Here is a 26,428-nt window from a genome sequence, read left to right on the forward strand (position 1 = left end):
GAGGACAACATACCGCCATTGTTACTACTTGATGATCACGATAGGCCTTAATTCGATTTATATGGAAGGTGCGTACTTACATTCCTCCCTTATCCAGGGCAATCATGTAATTGACCGGTCCGGTGCGCCTTACCACGGTATACGGTCCTTCCCACGTGGCCTGCAGTTTGTTTCTTCGCACTGGGATAAGCACCATTACTTTTTGCCCTGGATGCAACTCTCGGTCTTGAGTGTGGGCGTCATACCATTCCTTTTGTCTCTCTTGTGCTTCCCTGAGATGCTCTTGGGTTAACTGTAGCAATCTTCTCATGTGGTTCCGCATATTCTCCACATATTGTAAAATGGGCTGCTGGTGTTCTTGGAAAGTTCCTTCCCAGCTCTCTTTGACCAGGTCTAGAGGCCCCCGCACTATCCGGCCGTACAAAAGTTCAAATGGGGAATATTCAGTAGATGCCTGGGGGACTTCCCGATAAGCGAATAGAAGCTGTTGCAGGGCTCTCTCCCAGTCCCTCCCTTCGGACTGCATGTAATCTTGTAGAAGTCTTTTTAGCGTTCCATTGAAACGTTTACAGAGTCCGTTCATCTGCGGATGATAAGAGGTGATCGAACCCCCCACTTTTTCCCCAGGGATTGCATTAGTTCACCTTGGAATTTGGGGTCCTTGATCTGTGATGACTTCCTGCGGGTATCCAAGCCGACTGAATATGTCTGTCAATGCTTGCACAACATGTTCTGTGTCAATAGAGGACAGGGCCACAGCCTCAGGATAGCATGTAGCAAAGTACACCAGCGTTAGAATGTATTTTTTCCCGTATGATTGGGAATAGCTAATGGCCCGACTAGGTCTATGGCAACACGGGCAAAGGGTTCCCCTATGATAGGTAATGGTCGCAGAGGAGCTTTTCGCTGGGGCTTCCCCAGTCTCTGGCAGGTATCGCGGGTGTCTCGATACTGCTTAACTTCTCTAGAGATCCGTGGCCAGAAGAAATTCCGCAACAGTCGGGCCAGTGTTTTACGTGTGCCAAAATGCCCGGCCGCTGGAATGTCATGAGTAAGGGCTAGTAATTGTGCTCTGTACGGTGTAGGTACCACCAACTGTTTAGTGGTCATGACTGTTTCCTGTCCAGACTGAGGAACGACCACTTGGTACAGCAATTCCTCTTCCCAAACTATCTTGCTCCCATCGGCTGTTTCCAATTCCAGGTCGGCTGCGCTCCTTAATTTACTTAGGGAAGGGTCTGTCTGTTGGGCCTGTCGAAACTCGCTCTGGTCCACCTCCCCCAAGTCTATCTCTGAAGTACTGGACAAGGGACTGGAATCACTCACCATTGTGGTCGGGGTAGGTTGGTTCTGTTCTGAATCTGTCACCTGGGTCACTGCTCTTTGGGTTTGGTTCCGGGTCACCACTTGAACAAAGCGTGTCACCAGTCCCTGTCCCAGATCATTCCCGAGGATGATTTTGGCTGGTAGCCCCTTGAGTACTCCGACCTCCACGATTCCTTGATCGGCTCCCCAGTCGAGATGTATCTTGGCGACGGGGATATCGGTCTGTTGTCCCCGAGCGGTGGCAATTTGTATGTACTGTCCAGGAATCACCCGGGAGGTGGGAATCAGGTCTGGCTCAATCAATGTGAGTGAGGCCCCAGAATCTCGTGGGCCCTGTACCCGCTGGTCCTCTACCAATACAGGCTGTAAGTGCCCCTGCATATTCTGAGGAGTTGCCTGCTCCTCCCCCAGAACCAGGTCTACAATATACACCCCATCCATCATCCCGACTGCATGTGACTGGATGACTGCCTCGCAATAATCCTCCATGGGGGTAACATACCACAGAGACTGGGGCCGGTCTAGCCCCAGGGAATGGCCCTCGCGTGCGTGGACAGTCCCTCAACAAGTGTCCTTGTTGATTGCAGCGGTAACATTTTCGAGGTTCTGGGTTAGCCACTTTGAATCTGGGTGGTTGATAAGAGATGTTTTTGATAGGGCCTCCTTTACTACTATCATTGATGCGCGGTTCTCTGTCAGGTAGCTTCTCCACTCGTGGGGGTCTTGTACCACCTGTTGCACTGAAGACTCTCCATTGGGGAGGGTTAGCTATATATTCATCAGCCCATTCTGCAGCTTGTTCAGGTGTGCTGTGCTTCCGGTCTGCAACCCACTCCCATATCTCTGATGCCATCTTAATCATTAGTTGTTCTACCACGATTAGGTTGACGATCTGCTCCATGGTAGAGGCCTGTCTACCCTCGAGCCATTTTCCACAAGCTTGCCGTAGCTGACTGGCAAACTCTTGGTAGGAAGCAGTCCCACTTTTGCTCAGTGTCCTGAATTTGAGGCGATAAGATTCTGCAGTGATCTGAAACTTTGCCAGCAATGCCTTCTTTATGCAGGTGTAGACTCCACATTCCTGGGGAGTTAGAGCCATGTAGGCTTCCAGAGCCCTACCAGTGAGACTTGGCACCAAGTACATAGGCCATTCACCTGGCTCTATCCCGTGCACTCCCATGAGATTCTCAAAGATCTGGAGGTGAGTGTCAATGTCAGTTTCATTCTCTCGAAATGTGGGAACATCCTTAAATCCCAAGTGCCGCTTCTCTTGTTCAACCCCTCTGGGCGACAGCACAGTTCCGCTGCTAGTAGGGATTTGTACCCCTAATAGCTCCAGCTCTCTCTTGTGTAGTTGCACTTTCACCTAGCGCCCCCAGCCAGCTCTGTAGTAGGGCAGGAGTAGCGGTGGTTGACTCGGGTAACTGACTGACTGGAAGAAGTACTTCCACTGCCTGTCGGCCCTTCTACATCATCACTCAGGTGGTCAGGATCCTCTGGGTGTGCACGATCCCACTCCAACAACCACAGAACCAGAATCTCCCGGGTGTCAGTCCCATTATATGCAATTCCCTTCATCCTGCAAAATCCTTGCAGGTGCGGTTTCCGGGCTGTCCGGTAAAATTTCTCTTGCTCTCTCATGATTTTTTCAATTTGTACGCCGGTTGCAACTCCTGACTGACTCTCCATGCTGATATTCTCTAGTGTTAGCGTTGCTTCTACTCACTCCCCTGGAATTACTGCAAGAACTGTGTGACGTCCCACCGCTGCCGCCAAATGTGAGGATACCGGGTGACCTGGGTATCCTGGGGTTCAGGGATCACACAGTGGAGCGGGTTATAATGAAGAAATGATGAACTTTCCCAACCAAATTTTTTAAAATAGAGGACTTAGTTTCTTAGGCAACACATGAAAATATCTCATTGCATTGCAAAACAGTGTTACAGTTTAAGTTTGTGTCAAGTAAATCAGGAAAACTATGGAATGTAAAAAACTGGCGTTAAGTATAGTAATTTGCATACCTTTGTATTTGCATTGACATCATGACAGTAAAAGAGAGAAAACAAACAGCACGCAGACACACCCAAGGCAAGGTGCAAAAGCTAATAATAATAATAACAATAATAATAATACTACAGAGCCGCTTCAACTCATGGATGTCGGTGGGCTTTCTTGCATGAACACCCCACTTCAGGTCCTGCCACAATAATTCTGTTGGATTCAAATGTGAACTTTGACAGAGATGTTTTAAAACACCATTTTTTGGGGCTTCATCCACTGATTTATGTGTGTAGGGAAATTGTCCTGCTGCAAGACCCATCTTCTGATTGAGCTTCAGATGGATTATCTGACATTCTCCTGCTCAATTTGCTGGTGCAAACCAGAATTCATAATTCCGTCCTGGTCCCATTAGAGCACATTAGCCCCAAAGAATTATTCTGCCACCACCATGATTCAGGGATGGGATGAGGTTCTTATGTTGGAATGCAGTGTTTGGTTCTCTCCAAACATAACATTTGTTATGTAAACCAAGACTTTATATTTTGTACTATTCCGTCATCGCTTCCTACTTACTATTCTACCATATTCTTTTTTTAATATTTGCTTGGTGAACACTCACTCATGAACGCCTCTCTTTCACTGACATTAGCAAGTGCAAGAGAGGTGTGTGGATCCTTTGAGGTTACCCAGAGGTTTTTTGTGATCTCTATATTATTATTCTGCTTTGGTTGGAGCACCACTCCTGGGCAGCATAAGAATGGTGATAAATATCTTCCTTAAGGTGCCCACACCCTGAATGACAGTCTTGGACAAACGATATCGTGCATAAAGTGTTCATTTGGACAAACGATCTATCGTGCGTCCTTAACGATTTCCAATGCGAGATGCAATGTGTACAAGATTGGCAGATCTTGCCTGCAGTAGGTAAGATCTAAAGATACGACGGACGACCCGCGGGTACGTGCATTGGCATCGTTATCGTCAGTGGACACTCAGGATTTGCACATATTTCGCACGATTTGTTGTTCTGATGCGTCGAATCAGTAAATCGTGCAAAATATCTGACAGTCAGGGCTGGCCAGCCGATTACGCCAGGTATGCAGCTGCATACGGCGCCAAGTTGTAAAGGCGTCACATCGTTGAATGACAGACCAGGCACGGCTGGAGGGGGAGGAGTGGCCGCCCTCTCTTCTCCATTCTCCTTAGCTCCTCCCCCCAGAGTGACACAACTTACAAGAGTCTGTGCCCAGCTGGAGGAGGAGGAGTGTCCGCCCTCGCTTTCCCCTCTTCTCAGCTCCTCCCCTTTCTGCATTCCAACCCCAGCATCCTCTCTCCCTGAGGCTGTGCTACTGCTTGGATTCCAGGGATCTGACGTCACAATCTCTTGACCGTCCCCGGCGTTAAGTCCAAGGTTAGGAGGAGCCATCCACGCGTTGCAGTTCTGGCCCCAGGTAAGAAAATTTAACTACCCTGTATTTATCATGCACCGGCTGTCACCCTGTTCCTGTTGTCACCCTGTTCCTGTCACCCAATGGTCATTCTCTCCCTGTCACCCACTGCTTTCACTGTCTCCTGGCGTCCCCCTCTCCCTGTCATCATGGAAATGTATATTTCCCCTTCAATTTCTGTACCTGGAAGTGACGTGGAGAGGGCAGAAGTGCGGTTCCCTGCCCATACAGTCCACCAAAAAAAGAAACTTGTCCCCTCGCGGGCTCGCTTCGCTCGACACGCTTCTGGCTCGGTGGCTCGCTACGTTCGCCGCAAGATTATATTCCCCCTCTATGCCCACGTGGATGATGGGGAATGATGTCGGACAGTGGCTGATGACATCAGGGTACAAAAAACCGAAGGGGTTCTATCCACTTCCCAGTGCCTTCACCCACTCCCTGTCGTCACTCTTTCCGTGTTGCCACTCTCTCCCTGTCACCCTCTGCCTGTCGTCAACCTTTCCCTCTCACCTAGTGCTGGTGCCCTATCCCTGGCGTCACCCTCTCATTGAGTGCTGTCATCCTCTCTCTGTCGTCACTCTCTGCCTGTCGTCAACCTCTCCCTATCACCTAGTGCTTTCGTCCTCCCTGTCATCACCCTCTCCCTGTCACCTAGTGCTGTCGCCCTTACCCTGTCGTCATCTTCTCCCTTTCACCCAGTGCTGTCACCCACTGGCTGTCTCCCTCTCCCTGTTGTCTCCCTGTCCCTGTCACCCATTGGTTATTCTCTCCCTGTCACCCACTGCTTTCACTGTCTCCTGGTGTCACCGTCTCTGTCACCTAGTGCTGTCACCCTCTCCCTGTCATCACCATATCCCTGTCGTCATTCTTTCCCTGTCGTCGCCCTCTGCCTATCATCGCCCTTTCTGTCACCCTCTCCCTGTTGTCACTCTTTCCCTGTCGTCACCCTCTCTCTGTCACTCAGTGCTGTTACCCTCTCCCTGTCGTCACCATCTCTCTCGATACCCGCGGTATCCAATTTAAAAAAAGAGGTTGCAGGACTTTCAGAGCTGAAAACCCAGCGCCGCGTAAAAAAATAATTACACTTATCTGCTCTGGTGGTTTCTGCGGCTCCCAGTGGCCTCCCCTCCATCTTCTCACTGGGGAGGGGGCTGCTGGGAGATCCGGGGGATGCAGAGAGCCTGCAGGGAGGCACAAGGGCTGCTGGGAGATGTAGTTCTCCCAGTGCCCATTACGAGGGGGCATACTTACATTGAGGACACACACACCGGGGGTCACACTCACACACACTTACTCATAAACACTCACAAACACTCACACATACTGACATACTCACCGCTGCTGCAGGAGACCGGTTCCCGATGCTGGATGCAGAAGACAGCACTTCGGAAGGTGAGTTTTACTGACTAATTAAGCTAATTGGAAACTTCCAATTGCTTAATTAGTCATCAGGAGGGGTGCCGCCGGGGTCCCAGAGCATTTCCTGACCATTTTTCCTAAAATTGTTGATTTTAGGAAAAATCGGTCATGCTCTGGAGGTGCGCAAAAAAAAACTCCCGGTGCTCAAAAAATCTAAAACCCCACTCCTAATTGAATAGCAAAAATCCTGCACCTGCAGGAAAACCCAGCCGGTGTGGGATTTTTGCTATTCTCGCCCCGTTGAATATGGCCTTATGTGTTTGTTTTTTTCATGCAAAACCTACTGTATGTGCTTTATTATTTTCATGTGGGGGCCTATATGTTTTCATGTGGGGCCTATGTATGTGTTTTTTATTTATCATGTGGGGCCCCCCACAGTGGGGGTTAATGTGTATGGTTTTTTCCCCCTGTTGGGTCAATTGCATATTATCACTAAGGACTGATGCAGGAGAAAATCCATGTGGGGTGACACCTAAAATCCATGTGGGGTGACACCTAAAATCCATGTGGGGTGACACCTTGAGTGACTGCACTCGTTTACACCAACCCTAGTGACGCCACTATAGTATAGTATAGCAGGGCAGTAACTAGGGTAGTGCGACCAGTGCCATGGCATAGGGCACCGCAAGGCAGGGGGCGCTGTTTGAGCCTGTCAATTTTCTATTTATTATCATTCTCACTTGTAGCTTCCTCTTCTTTATCCCCAGCATCTCCTTGCCTCCCCTATCTCTTCCCTGGCCCTTCCCCATGGGGCCATGGTCCCTTCTCAGGTGCACTATATTATGTCCCTATTTAAAAAATGGGGGGGCGCCAAAGCTCTCTCTGGCACAGGGCACCAAAAAGTCTAGTTACGGCTCTGTAGTATAGTATTGCATTATAAGTTATAACCATGTGCATAGAAAGCTTGTCTTTTCATCTACAGATTCCCTTTTGTCATTGTTACATTATTACATGTAGTCCCGATATTTCACACACAAAAATATGAGGCTTTATTTCAACAGGGGGCACCAAAATCTATATACGCTTACAAAAAAATTAGGCTCGGGCTGGCCCTGCTGACAGTGTGTGGGTTGGTGAATCCACAGTCATTAGAAATTGTTTTATAACTTTTGGAAGGACGGACAACTCTTTTTGTGAGGTCCTCAGAAATTTCCTTTGATCAAGGCATGGCATGCGTTCACAAACTAGTGTGGTGAGGACCATACTATTATAGTGGGGTTTTTTTTTAAAAAAGGCTGCCCACATTCGGACTCTTTGCCTGATTCAGAGATGTGCGCTCAGCCGATGATGAACGTACATCTCCAATGTTTCCCTCCTAGCCGCCATCGGTCGTGATGGTGCTCGCAATTGCAGCAAGGAGGTGTCCAACACCTTTTTCTGCATTAAGATGGATGGATTTGCAAAGCTGCTTGTTTGCGGCTCTGCTATTCCGTCCACCTCTGAATCAGGCCCTCTATTAAATTTCTTAACAGAGCTGATATTTCTAGAGGTAATATATACGACAAAGAAATTTAACGTTGGATCATTTTGAACACTAAGTAAATAAAAGAAGTGTAGAGTGTCCTGTATATTTATTATTTGATTAGCTGTTTACTTTAATGACTTACATTGCATTGATGCAGAAATTCAGAAACAAACTTTCTAGCGCAACTGTAAACAAAATACCCAAATCCATGGTACACAAATTTTGCATAAGGTTGCTATAAAATCACAGTAAAATAAATCAATAGGGTTCAGGCGCAAACTTCCTAAGAAATTAAGTATACAGTTCCAGTCACTAACTATTGAAGAATAGTGTACAGTCTCGAATTTCTAGGTTATAAATGTTCCTTCTTCGTTAGTCTTTCGTAAAATAGTTTCTTAATATAGGGTCTGACTCACTACTGTACGCAACTGCACATGCAATAGCGATTACGCACGCAGTATGCTAATTCATTGGGATCGCTATTCCCTCGCAGCACTACACAAGGACACACTTTACTTACTACCACACACCCTTAATGTTTAGCAAGACTGCGAAACCATCGGTACAATCGAGTACCATCGCAGCCTCACACACACTTGCACAAGCCCTGACCTAACAACCACGCAAACTATGAGACCTCAGACTGCATAGGCCATTTATGTACTATCCTGAAGCGGCCCAACCCCCCTCCCCCCGTTACCACCCACAAACGGCACTTCCTGTCAATCACTCTGCAATGGGTCTGCATAGTCACTGAGATCGCAGTCCCAATCACAATTGCTAGTTCTCGCACTGGAATGCATGCGCAGTACGCAGCAATCTGCCTATTATGTATTCGTAACTGTGGTCATTGCTGAATCAGGCCCAATCCACTATATGTTTTCTTTTTGCCTGGATTCTTTCAACTCCTAGTAGATGATCTCCACATTCCATACATAGGGGAGAGAAGAGCAGAATCGAACAATAGTATACCGCTTTTATTAAAACAGTGGGCAAAACACACAATTATAGTTACAATAAATTCTCCACCAACAAATGAAAAGCAGTGTACTGGGTAGGGTGGTGTATAATGCACACTCAGTCACATTTTGAGCAAGTGCTCCAAGTACCTCCCGGGAATAGGAACCTGGAACAAAAAACGCTCCTGACGTACAGTCCTTCGCCCAGATGGAGAATAAACAGGTCCAATAGCTTTTCCTTTACTGACGCGTTTCAACTGTTAAGAGTCTTTTTCAAGGTGTATGCTAATGGTGGTGGAATATCCTTTTTAGCCACACCAACTTCATTTCTTTGTAAGTGAAGGAGGAATGTCAGGGCCTTCACAATTAAACAGTCCAATGTGGTGGAGGGGAATGCTGATCATGTCTGTGAGTAGTTGGGTAATTTGCATAGGATGGATATGTGAGGGCGTGAAACCATAACCATGAAATTAGGATCAACAGAAATAATCGCAAGTAAAAGAAGTCGGGAAATCAGGATTAACAGGAATACTAGGATGTAGTTACCATCCTGGCAGTCAGGATGCCGGTGCACAGAATACCGGCACTTGAATCCCGACAGTAGTCGGAATCCGGGTGCCAGAATCTGAACCGCCGACTTCCTGATGGTAAGTATTATTGTTAGGGGGGAGGGATAAGGTTAGGTTGTGGGAAATGTGAGTTAGGGTTAGGCTGTGGGAAAGGTGGGTAAGGGGGTGGGTTAAGGGTTAGGACACTTACCTAATTGGGTCAGGATTCTGACTGTCGGGATGCCGCTTTCAGTATTCTGACCGCCGGGATACCGTATCCACTCCGAAATATTCTATCTAGTGACCAGGAACATACAATGATCTGGCAGGGAGAACTGCAGAAAGCATTTTTATAGGTCTGGGTGATGAGGTATGAGAATTAGGTTCTTACAGCTTAATAATAATTATTTTTTGATCTGACCATCTGCCTAGACCACTGTTACTCCAGTTCAGTCATAACATAATGATGCTGAAAGCTGAGTAAGCTAACTGTACAAAGTCTGCCTTGCAGGAATAAGAGACTTGGTTTTGAGCCTAGTCAGGTCCATAACACAGGTTATTTGAATTTGCTGCACTGTAAAATCAAAAAGCCACCAGAGGGCGCCAAGTTGGAATGGTGACTATCCAGAGAGGGTTTTTGGTAGACTTCAATATTCTGTTTTCTGCATGGTTAACTCTTCACTAACATGTGGATATCCAGCAAAATATAATGGAGTTTATGAAAACTCGGGGAAAGATGTATCAAACCTTTGAGAGAGATAAAGTGGAGAAGTTGCTCATAGCAACCAATCAGCTTCTAATTGTCATTTATCTAGCACAGCCTATAAAATGACAGTTAGGAGCTGATTGGTTGCTATGGCAATAATTCCACTTTATCTTTCTTGAAGGCTTGATACAAATCCCCTGTATTACTCTAAGCACAAATAAGTTTTTAGGTTTTATGTGTTTTAAAAAAAGAAAAAGCTGGGATTTCCTTTTCTCAGTGCACTTTACTCCTATTGCTATACAGTATTATCTCTTGTACTTATCCAATTACAACATGATGGTGTGTTTGAATTTAATATAAAATGTAACTTTTATTATATACCCTAAAATATAAAGCAGCGAATTAATAAGATATAGTAGTGATATTAGTTAGAAACAGTGTGAATAAGAATATAAAATCTATTATCCAAACCAAGGTTTGTTATGTGTCAGAATAATGTTTATATGCTTACATCTTCTATAAATATAGCATATCTAGACATTGGCTGAATTATTTGCTGCTACTAATAAGCCCTTTTTTTAACCATACAGTAATGATGCATCATCAAAATAGACGTATCTTTGTCAGGATGGGTATGACTATGTACCCAAACCCTGGGGACATGCCTAAAGCTTCTCAGGTGCTAGGCTGCCCCCTTTATTTCTCTTTACTTCCCTCCAATCGCCTGTTCATTGCGAGCGGATCTCGTTCACCACTGTACTGCTGTGCCACTGCAGGCCAGACATCCCACCACAAGGCATGGCAGGACAGTGGGCCTGTTACAGACCCGGTCGCAAGCGCTTAGCACTCGCAACCGGGTCGATGGTGGCCCAGAGCGTATGCGCACGATGGAGCCGGCTCCGTCGTGCGTATGCGCGAGACCCAGATAGCGACGGGCAATCTGTCGCTCTGGGTCTCGCACCAAAGGGGGCGTGCTGTTGATGTCTCGTCGCAAGCCCGACCATCATCCTGGCCCCTCGCATTAGCTGTGGGTGGCAACCCACAGCAATGCGAGCGGCCAAGAGGCCACTCCGTAAAAAAAAAAAAAAGACGCCCTGATTCAGAGCCGGATGCTCTGACAGAGCGCTCACTCTGAATCGGCGTCTTTTTTTTTTTTTTTCTTTTATGGAGCGGCCTCCTGGCCGCTCACATTGCTGTGGGTTGCCACCCACAGCTAATGCGAGCGGCTAGGATGATGGTCGCGATGATCAAGGCCATCAGGCTTGCCACGAGACCCTTGTGGTAGGGTCTCGTGGCCGCAAGCCCCAGAGAGCTTTCGGCTCTAACAGAGCCAAAAGCTCTCCCACTGACATCACTTGTGATGTCAGTGGGGCTGCCCCCAGACTGTAGGCGTTCTCATGGGAACGCCTCCGTCTGGGCAGCCACCCCTCCGGCCCGCCCACCAAAGGGGGCATGCTGTCACTCAACATCGACAGCACGCCCCCTTTGGTGCGAGACCCGGAGCGACGGATTGCCCGTCGCTATCCGGGTCTTGCGCATGCGCACGACGGAGCAGGCTCCATCGTGCGCGTGCGCTCTGGGCCACCATCGACCCGGTTGCGAGCACTAAGCGCTTGTGACCGGGTCTGAATCAGGCCCAGAGTCCTCAAATCAGTACCTACCACCAAAATTAAGACAGGTGGGTAGTATGCTAAAATAACATATGCAAAGCCTGCAAAGTAAAATGGAACGTGGTGTTAGTAACTATAAAATGTTGGATCCAATTGTTTTTGCTATTAATATTTTTATAACTGTGCTACATGCCTTACTCAATCTTAAAATTATATTTATCTTCTTTAGTCATACTCCTATATTTAGATTATATAGATTGTCTGTAGAGTTTCAATTTATACATTTTACCAAAATGTTTCCATTAAAGCTCTCACCAATCCATCAGTTTTGTAACATAAAATGATAGTTAAGGAAAGTTTTGTACTTTGTGACCGTGCATTCTTGTGTTGTGTACAGAAGTTCAGAGAGTACAATATCATAGAGGTTATTTTCTTGGCAGACATTTATTGTCAGTTATCATAAAAATGTTTTGCGGATTGTGCTATCTTACAGTTATTTTGTCGTCTCCAGGATGTCTCTGTTTGTCGAACTGTCACACCGTCAGCAGCCATGGGTATTATCGCTCCTCGAGACTTTGTGGATGTAGTACTGGTCAAGCATTATGAGGATGGCTCCATAACATCTAATGGTGAGTGTGTTACAGTGCTAGGACATAAGTACGTGTTTTATTTTTATATTATAAACCAGGTTTATTACAGTGTCAGGTAGCATTATTTACATGCATTGCTCCATTTATGGATCCATTTTGCCAGTAGTATTTAGCCCTACCTTATCTAGGTCACAGTGTCCTATGGGCACCTTCCAAGGAATAATGGACTTTGCCATGACATGCCCACAGATCGCAGTCCCAGACAACTGATGCTTAAAGTAACAACATTTATATACACTTCATTTACTGAATGTTATTATTGGGGTGGATACACACAATATGGGGGTGTAAGGGTTTGTGCATAATTCCAATTGCTCCATGGACATCATTGACTTCTTTGGAGAGATGTTGGTTGCCCATCGTACCGCTGCAGATGATGGTACAGGGATGGGGGGATGTAGGATATGGCATGTCTTACTTTTCCATCTCTGCTCCGACATCACCGTTAATTGGATGGCTTTGTGCATTGTATCGATATCTGTACATAGCGCACTGATTCAGAGATGGACGCATTGCATTACGGAGTTTTTGCATTTATCAGTAATTTGCACATGTGTCTGATTCGCTCTGCTCATGCGTCCTTTCATTTTAGTTGTTGCTTGAATGGGGATTTATTCGCAGAGTGATTGACAGGCAGGGATTGTTTGTGGGCAGTAATGGGCATGTGGTGACTGAAATGCAGGCGTCATGATTGTAATTGGAATGTGTCTCTGCCTGCAATTCCATATGCAGTAAGAATAGCCCCGGCGTCTCTGTTCCTGCGGCCATTCTGCGTGACTATAGGGTTACTCAAATGTCCAATAATTGATTGATCTGTGACCGAGCTGCGTCTTTGTACGCACGACGCTTGTTTTTGCAATGCCACCGGTCGGCATCTCGATACAATTGACGGTGGCTGCACAATTTGCATATTTTTGCACAGCCACTGCTTACAAATATGCAGCCGTGGCGGCATTGGCGTCCATCTCTGACTCAGGCCCTAGGTTATCTTTCCTGCTATTCTTAGTTAATCTATCAAAACATTTAAGGAAAACTAATTTAAATGAACCCATGTACATATAGCCAATGACACACACAGATACTACTGGAGACAGTAAGATGACAGAAATGATTGTAGCAATAGGGTTAGGGTTGCCATGGTATAAATATAGTGCACACTAGGTGGCAGAGCATGTTTGCCTGTTTGGTCATATTCAGTCATCATAGACTGCACACGCATCTATGTGCTAACCGTAAGAAGTGTACCGCATCTAGAACAATGAGGAAACAATACCTTTCAGCTGAGGAAATGCCTGGGAAATGAGGTATAAATCACCCTATTATAAAAGGATAAGTAATCAGTATTTAATCCTAAGAAATCTTCTAGTCTAAAGGATATTATCGCTTAATAACCTAATTGTTTTGGTGCTTTGTATAGAAGACCATAAATATTTTCTAGCAGTTCTATTTTATACACATTAGATGACTACTCAATGCCTACATTAAAAACAATGAATAAGACGACAAAAAATCTGAGAGCACATTATTTGTAATGCATTTTATTTTCATATATTCTTTTCTATCCATGGTTTTATTGTGTTGTTTTTAAAGTGAAAATCATAGTAATATTTATATGTATTTATAATAATTGGCTCATTTGCACCATACTTTAGCTGATTTCTTGTTTCTTGTGTATATGATCTACCAAGTTAGCTTGATAGCACCTGCTTCAGCTAAGAATATAGAGGGTTAAATTGCCTGTCAACAACGATATAAAGAGGAGCTACAGTATGTGAGCTTGCGCCAACTGGTGCAGTTACAGATGTGTCCACATACATCCTTGTGCGTTAAACAGCCCTGGTGTGACTCGGAAACGTCTTTTCAGGTGACTTTTTACCCTGCATGCCACATATCATTTTAATCAGCAGAAGCTGCTTGTGCATCCTATTCACATCACTGTGCGGTTAAGACGCGTGTGAAGGTAAAAAGTCACACGGAAAGATGCTCGGTGCTACCGAGTAACAAGGGAATGCGACTTGTAGTGCACGGTTGTAAGATGTATGTGGACATCTGTATTTCTACATTTTAAATTGTTTAACATTCCCATAAGTAGACTAAATAGATTAACACTTCCACTGCTGTTGGAATATAAAAGATAATTATTAACTTTTCTATTTCCCTTGCAATTTTAGCTACGAATGTGGAACACCCAAGCTGCCCTCCTCAGCGACACTTTGTCAGAGGCTTCAACCATTCATGTGGCTGCTTCTGTGTTCCTGTTACTGGGTAAGGAGAGCTAGAACATCTTCTTGTGTGAGCTCATAGTTACCTGCAGTGAAACCATTTATATATCATTATTAGAGATGTGCGCAGGCCCCCGTGTTTTGGTTCTAAATCATCATTGTGCTTTGGTTTTGGCAAAACTACCCTCAAGTGTTTTGGTTCGGGTTTTGGATTTCTTAAAAAATAGCTAAAATCATGTTACTTGGACCTGTTTTTTTTCCTATAGTATTATTAACATCAATAACATTAATTTCCAGTCAATTTTGACCACCTCACAGCACCTGAAATCACGAGGGAGGGACTTAAATGCAATCCAAACACGTGAGATCCAGGTTTCAGATCCGAGTTCCGACTTTGCTGAGAGGAATGGATTTGGGACTCTGTTCTACTCAGAGCCTCAAAGTTGTCTGAGCCGGGACTCTGTTCGACTCGGGACCACAAAGTTTGGTTGTGTTCAATTTTCATCAAAACTGAACCACTCATCTCCAATCATTATACTGTAAATAACTTATGTTCCTGGATTGAAATGTTAGCAAAATGGGCGTACCTTCAACTAATATGCACAAAGCAATTTGGGATCTTAATAGCTATGTTATGCTACATTCAGCATTTGTAGAGTATCTATGCACATGTGACACCAATACAGAAATTTAATTGATTACTATTAGCTGGAAAAATTAGTTACTGTTTGTTAATATCATGTTTATACAATTTAAAGAAAATTGGGGTGCAAAGCACCTGACAGACACTACTGTTGTACATACAAAAATGTACTCTGGATTTCCTTTAAAAAATGTGGCCAAATACCTTTAATACTAATGCTGGCCATACACTAGTACGACCAGCATAATATGCGATTCATCATACGATTTCCGTTGAACTCCCTGGCAGTCCCAGCGGCACGATTTGGTGCTTTTTGACACACGATGTACATGCGATCTCACGTACGATCATTCGACCCTATACAAAAGGTCACTTTACGATCGATCGTGTGCCTCACTAAAAACATGCGATCATAATAGATTTAAATGACGCCGCTTGGACAGTCGGACGCACGATGCATCGCATGCGCAATTTCACGGCACAATCTGCATACGATTACGATGGATAATATGGGCTGAACGTCTGATCTTAAGATACGATAAAAGAGCACACAATGCGTCGTACTAGGCATCTAAAATCGTACAATTGGCCCAGAATTGCGCTAGTTTATGGCCAGCATAAAACACAATAAGCAAATCTCCAAATTACATGTCCATGCCCAATAAATGTAAAAGTACACACTTTGAAGAAGCCTCTGTGATCATGTCTCTGAAGTGAAGCTCTGAATGGGCCTGGATCGCTATCTAATTCTAGACAGTGGCCATCCTGCAGGGGTTCCTGGGGAAAATAAAGCACATCACACTGCTGGGACTACTTGGCCCTACACAAATCTCTGTGGTGTGTTGTATGATTGTGGGGAAGCCACCAGATATTTACTTCTGTTTTTTACAGGATGACAAATACATAGGGGGTCGTAACTGCGAGCACGTCTTAAAGAATGGGACGGTCTTTAGAAGGGAAGCAATCAGGAAGCCGACTACCTAAATACTTGCAGCTGGCTTCCCGACTGTCTTATCCCGGCATGGGTGAAATGCCGGGCATCTAGATGTAGACGCCCGCATTTCCCCGACGCCGGCGCCCGGCATCACGATCGTAGTGATGCCGGGCGCCGCGAGCGGACAGCCGCAGGGAGGGGAGGGTTAGGTTGGGTTTAGGCACCCCCCCGGGAAGGTTAGGGTTAGGCTAGGGGGAGGGAGGGTTAGGGATAGGCACCCCCGGGGGGGACTTAGGGTTAGGCACCCCCACGGGGGACTTAGGTTTAGGCAGCGGGGAAGGGGGTGGTTAGGGTTAGGCACTTGGGGGGGAAGTTAGGGTTAGGCACCACTAAGGAGGGTTAGGGGGGGTTAGGTTAGTGTATACTTACCTATCCACGATCGGGGTTTCCAGCGCTGTCGGGCTTCCGCTGCTTCTAACTCTGCTCATGTCGGGCTGCCGCTGACGGGAATCGAACCGGACGGCGGTATATCATACCCATTCCCTTTAGAATCCCTCTCAACGTTACTTCATATTCCCCAGAATTCTTCAACTTTTACCTAGTGCTGTCTATAATTCATAGGCACAAGTATATAATACAAGTAATACAGTATGTGGTAAATAGAAGCTCAGATGAATCCCGAAGATTATAATTTGTTATTTTTCTAAGGTTATTATTACTTAAAATGTACAGCAATCCTGTTCCTATATAGAGTATGAAGTAACTTTCACTGGTGACCCCTTTTTCCTGGAGCTGCTACAGTACCTGGAGGTGTCTCATAGAGACATACAGTACTTTTTAAGAATTTCCAAAGCTGTAATGAGCTGTGCTGATGACTGTGACAGCATCAATATGTATCTTTAATGTGTAAAAATATAATTTTATGTTGTTTTTAATTATCTTAAAATACAGGGCCCGATTCAGACCCGTTCGCTAAGCCGCGGACGCACGCTATGGGCGATTGTCGGCCTGTCTACGCATGTGTACGCATGGCAGTGCACGTGCGCAAACCAGTCATAGCGATCAGAATCGTGCGCTTAACACAAAGACTGAGCGCTGCTTTGAGTGAAAGTGCCATTTGTGGGTGGTAAAAGGGGAAGGTGCTTGTGAACGGGGGAGTGGTGCTGCGAATGCAGGCGTGTCTGGGCGTCATAACGGATTTTTATGGGTGTGCATAATTATCAAAGAAGCATCATTGTACACATCACTTGGTGGTTTCAGCCTGCAGTGATCGCAGTGCTTGCGGTGGAGTAGGGTCTACCTCAAGCGCTGCGTGCTGCTCCGAAGGCTCTCGATGGTTCTGATTAATCACACACTTCCTGGAGATGACGTGTGTTAAGAGAGAAAAGTGAGCGTCTTTATGCCGGCGTGCGTTCGCTCAGCCGTCGCTCTCTAAGGGGTAGAGGGTGTACATTCACCAGACAGTGCGATTGCGGCATTTGCATACCCGGCCCCTTTTAGCTGCGTGAGAGCGCAGCTTAGCATCCGTGTCTGAATGGGCTCCACAGTACCCTCGCCCTTTCAACCCGTTAAGTAACAAGCCCCACTGCAATAATAAATAATATGGGTTGGTTACTTCTTGATCAGAGGAACAATGAGAGTGGGGTCCTTCTGCAAGAGTCTTAAAGAGTACCAAGCTATGCCAGGCTGAGCTGGTTGCACTATGACTAGGAGACACATAGTTGGCAGTAGATCCCTAGCAGGGCCGTAGCTAGGGTAGTGCAACCTGTGTCATGGCACAGGGCACCGCAGGGCAGGGTGCGCTGTTTGGGCCTGTCAATTTTCCTGTTTATTATCATTATCACTTGTAGCTTCCTCTTCTTTATCCCCAGCATCTCCTGGCTGCCTCAGGAGTACCCCTATCTCCTCCCTGGCCCTTCCCCATGAGGTTATGGCCCTTTTTCAGGTCCACTATCTTATGTCCCTATTTCAAAAATGGGGGCGGGAGGCACCAATGCTCTCTCTGGTACAGGGCACCAAAAAGTCTAGTTACGGCTTTGGATCCCAGTAGGGTCAAGAGTATCACCATCACGGGCATGTCATGGGTGCTCTCTCATGATTTCTTTGCTCTGAGTAACATAAATTGAGCACTACGTACTAATTAGTTCAAATAAATATTTGTATTAATAAATGCTGAAGGGCTTATCGCCTTAGCTTGTAGATGTCACTGTGCATGCATGTAGAGCTGTCATACTATAGAAGTCATAAGGTTTCCGGTGTCCGGAACATCAACATTTCTATCTCAGAACTTACAGATTTCATTTTATTCATGCTCAGAATTCATGCCTCCTTCTTTCACTTTTTTGCCCCATTCCATATCCATCTATGTACCACTTTATCCCACAATGGTCCCAAACCTCAAACGCATCACATATGTGCCATCCCTGCCTACATCTAAAAACACACCGATGATTAGAATCACTTTTATCTGTTTTGCATTATGATAAACAGTGACTGCATGTAATTTCATAAATTCATTATTTTTGTTCTTCTGTGTTTTATTTTTCAGAGAACCAATGAAAACACAAGTTTTAAGCTTTTTCCAGACTGATCTTAGTGGCTATCTTCCGAAATCCGTAGTGGAGTCTTTTTTTCCATATAGCATGATTCAGTTTTACAGCAATCTCTCAAAAGCTGTTAAAACATTAGAAGTATGACACCTAGCACTTACTATTGCTACTCTGCTACACAGATGTCACAGGCAGCAGTCCTGATGGGAAGAGATTGAGGGATGGGAAACAACAGTGTCTACACCACATGACTGCTCAATGACTGCACATGGGCACTTGTTACTGTAATAATTGTAGCAGGATGATTTTATTTATCTGCATATTTTATGGGGTTTTATGTTTGTTTGTATTTTTTTTTTACCAATGAGTGTATCTACTGTATAGGTTTATAGGTGGTTAAACCCTATTATAATTAAGTTTTTATGGATTATATTTGTTTACTTGAGTGTGTTACAGTTTTATGAGCATTTATATTATAATCCTACAAGGTCTGTCCCAAGTCAGTCACTCTGTCCCCCTCCTCTCCCTGCCAATGACTCACACTGCAGAGTACAGAGTGAAGGAGCGAGAGGCGTTGAGGATGGGTGTTGACAAAAGATGTTGCAGATACGGAAAGGAGAGACCTCTCTACCCGGCAAATGCCACGTCTAATATGCCAGTACAGATGATTGTGCTGTTTGAGATGAGTACTGGTAATTGGACAGTAATAGTAATTATTGACTCTGTTCATCTGGCTCAGAAAATACATGGTGAAGGGAGTATGCAAGAGTGTGACACAAATGTCAGCAATGAGAATAGTCCTCACAGGACAGTAGTATATTTAGGGCCTGATTCAGCAAGGATCGGGCCTGCAATCGCGCACGCAGTTATGCTGCGAAAGTATGCTAATATTTACAATCGCAAAGCACTCGTACTGAGAACATGCAGACGCCCACTTCCCCTCTCACACATCCATACTGCCTTGCAATCCAGCCAAAACAACATCAGAAGTACATCAGAGCCGCTTGCACATTTAAGTCAGGTCTGACCCTACCACTAATGATTAACTTTTCTGCACGCAGTGAGAGCTCTAGCTGCGTACAGTATGCCATCGCAGTGCCTAATTTATGCACGTGCCTGCAACGGCGTTCAGACGCATTGGCATGCCTGCGTTTCTCTGACCACCCCTTCCTGTCGCCACCCCCAAACGGTATTTCCTGTCAATCACTCTGCTATTGGTCTGCGTACTCACTGCAATCGCATACCCGATCGCAGTGAGGTATTCGTGCACTGTGAAGCATATACTTGCACAATATGCAACAATCAAACGTCTGCGTACGCTTTAGCAGCTGCGATCTTTGCTGAATCAGGCTCTTTATACACTGCAAATGAGTATGTTACCCTCACATGCTGAGGCTTTCAAGCTGCACAGGGCCCCTAAGAGACCATTTGGTGTAAATTAGAGGATACATAGGGCCTGGGTCAGAGGTGGACGCAGGAGGGATCTGTGTTGCGTCTTCGGTAGCAGCAGATCTGAGAAGGTATGTAAATGATGCAGGTGTTATCTTTGGAATTGAGATGTCCACCTGTGCCTCAGATCCACTGTCTGCATCCAAAGACGCAGCATCGGATCACCATCAGCAAAATCGGGGCGAACATCAGACATCTGAGTAACCTATAGGTTACTTAGAATGTCCACCGCAAGTAAGGTGCTGAGGCCAGTGACTGCATCAAAAGATGCAGTTGCTGACTTCAGCACGCCCCTAAAACTCCAGCAACTCGCCAGTGTTTTTGATGCTCCTCCCTATCGTCGCCCCCAAACAGCCGCAGCCTGTCAATTGGTCTGCGGCTTCCCCCACATTGCGAATGTAGCAGCATCACGGTACATGCGCACTGCAGCTCCAGCTTAGTAAACCGAACATTGGTCAATAGCGACCATGTGGCATCTTTCCTCTGGTCTGAATCTAATACCCCTTTTCCACCTAAATTACGTGTCTGACCCAGAGTTGGAACAAAGTTCCTATCCGGATCAGACCTGGAATTTTGCCGGCGCCGACTCGGGATATTCCTGAGTCGGCGCTGCTCACACCGGAGTCGGGTCTGCATAGACCTGGCTTTCCCGGCGTGAAAGTGGACGCTTGGAGATGACGTCATCTCCAAGCGCCACTGAAGCCGGACCAATCGGCCGGCTAGCAGCGCACTCCAGGTCATCGTGACCCAGAGTGCGCTGTTCTCACAGCAGGGTTTCACGGGCTACGCCCGTGTTAAACCCTGCTGGTTACCTGGGTTGGATTGCCGGGTCACTCGACCCGGCGATCCAACCCTCTCCCCTTTTACACCAGGGAGCTGCCCGGGTTAACTCTTCAAAAACCCGGGTTTTAGCTCCGGTGTAAAAGGGGTATAATACTTTTTTTCCAGGTACAATTCCTCTTTTTCATATAAATGAACAGGATACACACAGAATAAGGATGGGATATGTACTCATTGTTTTATCTTACTTGACACTCCAAATAAAAAATGAGGAATATTTTATGTCCTGTGCAAACTGCAAAACTTAGGGTTGTCCTGGTTTATTATTTAGAAATAACGAGAACACTTAATGTAAATCTTTCTATCACTGCTAATCTGTTGGATTGTAACCCACAAAAAAAAACACAATTTTTTAACCAGATCTCTGCTTGATAAATGTACCCAACAATTTTACCAATAATGAGAAGACAAGACACGAAAGTTCAATATTATATACGATCATGTTAAGTCTTACAGGCTCTGAGCCTATTGCTGAGCTGGATACATAATGATTGTCATTTACGCTAAAACAGATAAAGACCTAAAATTTGCTTATTTGCGCCCATATGCATAAGCCACATACACTCACACCTGCGGTAACCTGAACGGAATCCAGCTCAGGTTACTGCAAATGAAAGATAAGTTGTCAAAACAGGAGCTAATTAATGTGTCGGATTCTTCACACTGATCCAATTTGGTTATAATTAATCAATTAGAAACTTTTTATTTGCAATTACAAAACCATATGTATTTACATATGTATTATATATCCACGAAACATGATATTGCATAGATTCAGATGGTTTCATATAGCTGTTGTACAAGGGTTTTAAACAGAAATGGTGTAGCTGTTGTAATTTAAGTGTTAGAAGTAATCTGTTGTTAGACAACTTTGTAATATCCTAATTCATAATACTTTGTGTAACAAACGTTAATGCTTCTAACAGAATTATTGGCACTCATTCTACAATAACCAGTTAAGAAAATGAAGAAAAAAGGAAAAATACCTGTGCAATTACTTATTGCCACCAGGGAAAAGCACGGCATTTCCACAGAGGAAGTTACAGGATGATTGTAATCCACAGGACAAGAAGCTACATTCTCTATGAATCCATAGCCAGAGAAACATACCAGCCGGTGCAGAATTTCTGGTTAAGATGTGTCTAATTGTGTTGATAATGGTGGGATGACAATCTGCTTGCCACACCGAAAATAACATAAAGCATAATTAACTGTACTAAAAAGCCGATGAGTGCACATATACACAGATTGCCATTATTTTAGGGTATTGGTGGAATTTTAGATTTAAGAAGAAAAATGTGGATTATGATCAGAAGGGATGAAAGATGGTGGATGAGGGGGGTTAATACAAAACTGGAAAAGGTCACATGAAAATAACACAACAATCTGAGGTTAAAAACATGTACTACATCATACACCCACTGCCTGCTAGGAAAACATGCCCTACATCAACCTGTATTTTACAGTATATAATCCAAAATGTAATCGTTATCCCTAATTATGTCACATGGTAATACAAAGTTGCAGACTTCTGCCCAATCTATCTCTAGCGGTTTAGACTTATTGATAAACCCAACAAGTTTCCTGGAAGCTGCCCTGTCACCCAGATATAAACTTTATTCTTAACATATGGGGTTCCACACCAAGTGCATGTCTGACAGCTAAGTGCCAAGCACGTTCAGGTACTGTATGAGCAATCTCATAGACGTACAGTATGTAGTTTAGTATAGTATATATGCAGTATCCAACTAGCACAGAACCTAACTCTGACTGACTGCTCTAATATTGATCGTCTACAATAACTACTGTACAAATACTATTTAAGATGTTAACTTAAAAAAGTTCCATGTTTTCTGTTTCCATATTATTACTGTAATCCCATTATTTAAAACATGTCTAACCTCCTTATATAATAGCTTATTTACATGTGTGTTTAATGTTGACATATCTGCTATATCATAATATTATAACGGCCAGCTTTAAATGAAAAAGATTCCTTTACATAGCTGCACACAAAATCCTGTAACCAGTCATAATTGCAGCAGGGTTCTCTGAGGTTCCAGCTGGGGCCGTGCCCTAATTTGCATAAACACACCCATTTCATCATTTTATGGCACCATCAAATTAGTAATTGGAACATTTATACAGTTCAATAAGCTGTGGCAGCTGCTAATGAAAATTGCTACACTGATTTTCTGCCTAAATTTATGTTAATATTATGGGTGTTTTAAGGGCAGTAGAACTAAAAAGAAAAGTATTAACTACAGCTATTCCAGGTAGTTTTTTTCAACAAAATATAGATGAATCAATCACTTTTTGTGAATAATGCACTGAAGAAATAAAATGCTAGGTGAAAGATTAAGTTGTATATTTTGCTGTAAGAGGTATTGTCCATTATCCTCCATCGTGCAATAATTCTTATTGGTTCATAGAGCCAGAAGTGCTAGTTCTCCTAATAACAGCCTGTACTGGCCCACTGGGTAATGTTTTAATGGCAGTCCAGGCCTCAAACCGAGTCAGACCTTGCAAAGTGATATTTCCCAACTGTAGTAATTCATCTCCAGGCTGAACAGCATCATTCTTGTCTGACACACCTACAAAAAATCAAATAAGTGAATTGCACTTAAATGTCAAGGTTCGTAGGACAGGTGTATCTATCTACTCCTGGTGGACAGGGTGGTTATTATTCAGTCAGTAACAATAAGACATTGGAAAGATCTACAGTAAAAAAAAATTAATTAAACTATAAAGAACTGAACACACTTATTTGAAAACTTAATGTATAAGACACAGAAAATATAAACGACTGCATACCAAATGATATATGTACTTTAAATGAGTCACATAGCTGATATCAGACAAGGTTTCCCCAACAAGGAGACATCTTCACATACGGTACATATAAAATGGTAAATATGTATTTTATGTTAAATGAGTTTTACAGGGGAGGAAAACGTAGAAGTCGACAAGTATGATCGCGAGCCGGGCTAAACCCGTGTTCAACCCTGCTCGTTGCAAGGGTTCAAATGCTGGATTATTTCAACCTGGCCCTTTCACACTGCACAGTAACCCGGGTTGCTGCGCATTCACGTGCAATATCCCATGTTATTGCTGGCAGTGTGAAAGGGATATAAGAGGTCTGGATCTCTTTTCTATATACAGTGCTGAGAGAAAATGCTTTGCTGCAAATCTTTTTTATTTATGAGTAGTACATTAACAGATAAAGGATGTAAAAAAGCCTATTGCAGCGCACATTATTGATAACCGTAATCTATTTTGTGATTAAGATCTTTAGCTAAGAATGTGGGATAAACTCTAAGGAAATTTTGGCAGCATGTTGTGGCCAACTCTTGAATTATGTTCTGATTAATCAGAGCTATTCACACATTGAAAGGAATACAGAAATAAATGCTCCACATCCATTTGTCTAATATGCAGAATTTGGGGGAGGAGCAGTATTATAATGTCACTTTGCTTATTATTATTCTTTGTACTGTGTTTGCTGTAGTGCAATTTGAAGCAATAAATAGAAACCATGATTTATTTTACCAGATGTAAAACTGCCCTCTACTGGTGTTTAGGAGTAATTGCGCACAGCCATCGGAGCAGTAATATCATTTTGATTCCTATTAATCAAGTTTTGTTTATTTTAGCACTTTTTAATGTAAAGATTCTAAAAAGTTCCCTCTGTCATTTGTGTACTACATGTTCCTAAAGTTTGTACATGCGGAAACAATAATTTTAACTAAAGTCTGTCATATATATATATATATATATATATATATATATATATATATATATATATATATATATATATATATAAAGAAAAACGCATTTACATTAATAAGGTGAGACTGTTTCCAAATGTAACCCTGAAGCAGTGATAGGAATCTAAGCATTTCTAGCCTGGTTAGGTTTTATTGTAGAATACCGATGCTTCAATGGATCACACAAGTTACATTTACTGTTACCTATCCTCATGAATTTGGGGTAATAGCACACTAAGGGGCCTGTGTATCAAAGCTTGATGAGAGAAAAAATATTAACCAATCAGCTCCTAACTGGCATTTTTCAAATACAGCCTATAAGATGTAAGTTAGAAGCCGATTGGTTGGTGATTTATATCTCACAATTTTATCTCTCGTCAAGCTTTGATACATAGGCCCCTAAATATGGAAATTTACATATTCAGCACTAGAAGGCAATACCCATATAATGTAACATAGCTGGGTAGTCTGATAAAAAAAATGGCTACAAATATTACCAAGCAGCGCATATTATGCACAGTTTGTCAGGTCATTTTCAGTTTTGTTACAATAGTCGTCATTTGTTCTAGTTTTTATTTCTTCCAACGTAATAATGATAAAAAAAAGATTCCTCACCTTTGAATATTCTGTTTATGACAATAGGCTTGTCTCCATGAACTGAGCCTTTTCCTCCTTCTAAGCTGAATCCTAGACCAGCCATAGATTTTTCTAGGGTAACTGTAATTATACATCCTGCCTCCTCTAAATCTGTTAAACATAAGAGTGCATATATTATAATTAGCAATTAAAACAAAAGGACAGTGTAACGGAGGCATTTGTCAGTGAGCCCTTGTATTAATTTATTATACGAAGTGTGCACCCAGCGACAGAACAACGTTTTGTAACAAAACATTTCATGCGTCGTACACTACATGATCTGGCCTGCGATGGCACAATATTTCCTGTAACAACATGGCATTGTTCATTGGATGCGATCAACGACCTTTGCAATGATGGATTGGGTGTACACACTCCACGTTCCGTACAATATATCGCTCCAATCCAGGGTGGAACGATATATCGTATGACAGATTGTATAGTGTGTACCAAATACATGCAGATCAGATAAAAACATGAGAATATTGTACATGTGCTGTTTGTGCACAATTGTGTTGTGAATCTTTATAACCATAGTGTTCAATATGACAAAACCATGCCTGTTAGCATAGGGATCAGCAATCCCTCCTACAGCAGGGTGCCCAGAGTGCATGAAGATTCAGAATCTCCAAGATCCACCCGAGTAAGACCAAATAAGTTTTTAAATTAACAGCATTTAAAATATTATGCAATAGGTTTTTAGGAGTAATATCTGCATCTAATATTTCATCGCTTACTTGATAGCGTGTCGTCAGTGACTGCGCAGAACGCAGAGTCTGATAAGTCCAAACCTTGTTCTCCATCTTTTTCTTTCTTTATAACTACAACGGCCTGTCTGGGAAGGCGCGCTTGGCGCAGAATATCCAGAGCGTCATTGTGAGTGACGCCTTTCAGTGACTTCCCATTGATGGACAAAACTTTATTTCCTTTTTGAATTGTTCCTTCTTGGAAAGTGAGTCCATTAGGGAAAACCCTGTGTACCTGAAACCAGAATTACAATGACTAACACAACATTCTGAAGTGTCAATAAACCTATTTATACTAACATCTGTCATAGGATGGCCAGGCTGCAGAATGCCCCTTTGTTTAAAAGATTTCTCCCAACCAGTGGCGGAACTAGCGACGCTGCACCTGCTGCCAGTGTCCCCCGGGCCCCTCAGTATTTAAGTGTAGTACGGACCACAGTGAGAGCGGTCCGCACTAAACAGTAACAAACACACTGCTGCCAGCAGCAGCTGTGTGTTTCTTATAGCAGC

General features: G+C 43.9%; 2 protein-coding genes across 6 annotated transcripts in view; one reads left to right on the forward strand and one right to left on the reverse strand.

Annotated features, from left to right (window-relative positions):
• The window catches only part of STARD5 (StAR related lipid transfer domain containing 5), a 29,537-nt gene extending 8,538 nt beyond the window's left edge, over positions 1 to 20,999 (forward strand). The window contains exons 4-6 of the mRNA XM_088472858.1: positions 11,994 to 12,111; positions 14,304 to 14,397; positions 18,480 to 20,999. Coding sequence (XP_088328984.1) covers positions 11,994 to 12,111; positions 14,304 to 14,397; positions 18,480 to 18,627 — 360 coding nt within the window. The 3' untranslated portion in view covers positions 18,628 to 20,999. The remainder of the gene's footprint in view (positions 1 to 11,993; positions 12,112 to 14,303; positions 14,398 to 18,479) is intronic.
• A 164-nt stretch (positions 21,000 to 21,163) lies between these two features.
• IL16 (interleukin 16) overlaps positions 21,164 to 26,428 on the reverse strand; it is a 154,399-nt gene continuing 149,134 nt past the window's right edge. For 2 of the 5 annotated variants that reach the window (XM_088472854.1, XM_088472853.1), the window contains 3 exons: positions 25,910 to 26,153; positions 25,152 to 25,283; positions 21,164 to 23,363 (listed from right to left, as the gene is read on the reverse strand). In XM_088472854.1, the coding sequence (XP_088328980.1) occupies positions 23,188 to 23,363; positions 25,152 to 25,283; positions 25,910 to 26,153 (552 nt within the window). In that variant the 3' untranslated portion in view covers positions 21,164 to 23,187. The remainder of the gene's footprint in view (positions 23,364 to 25,151; positions 25,284 to 25,909; positions 26,154 to 26,428) is intronic. The other 3 variants (XM_088472855.1, XM_088472856.1, XM_088472857.1) reach the window with 3 other exon arrangements.

The sequence above is a fragment of the Taudactylus pleione genome, unplaced genomic scaffold (genome assembly GCF_031769625.1).
Source record: "Taudactylus pleione unplaced genomic scaffold, aTauple2 ptg000129l, whole genome shotgun sequence".
NCBI lineage: Eukaryota > Metazoa > Chordata > Amphibia > Anura > Myobatrachidae > Taudactylus > Taudactylus pleione.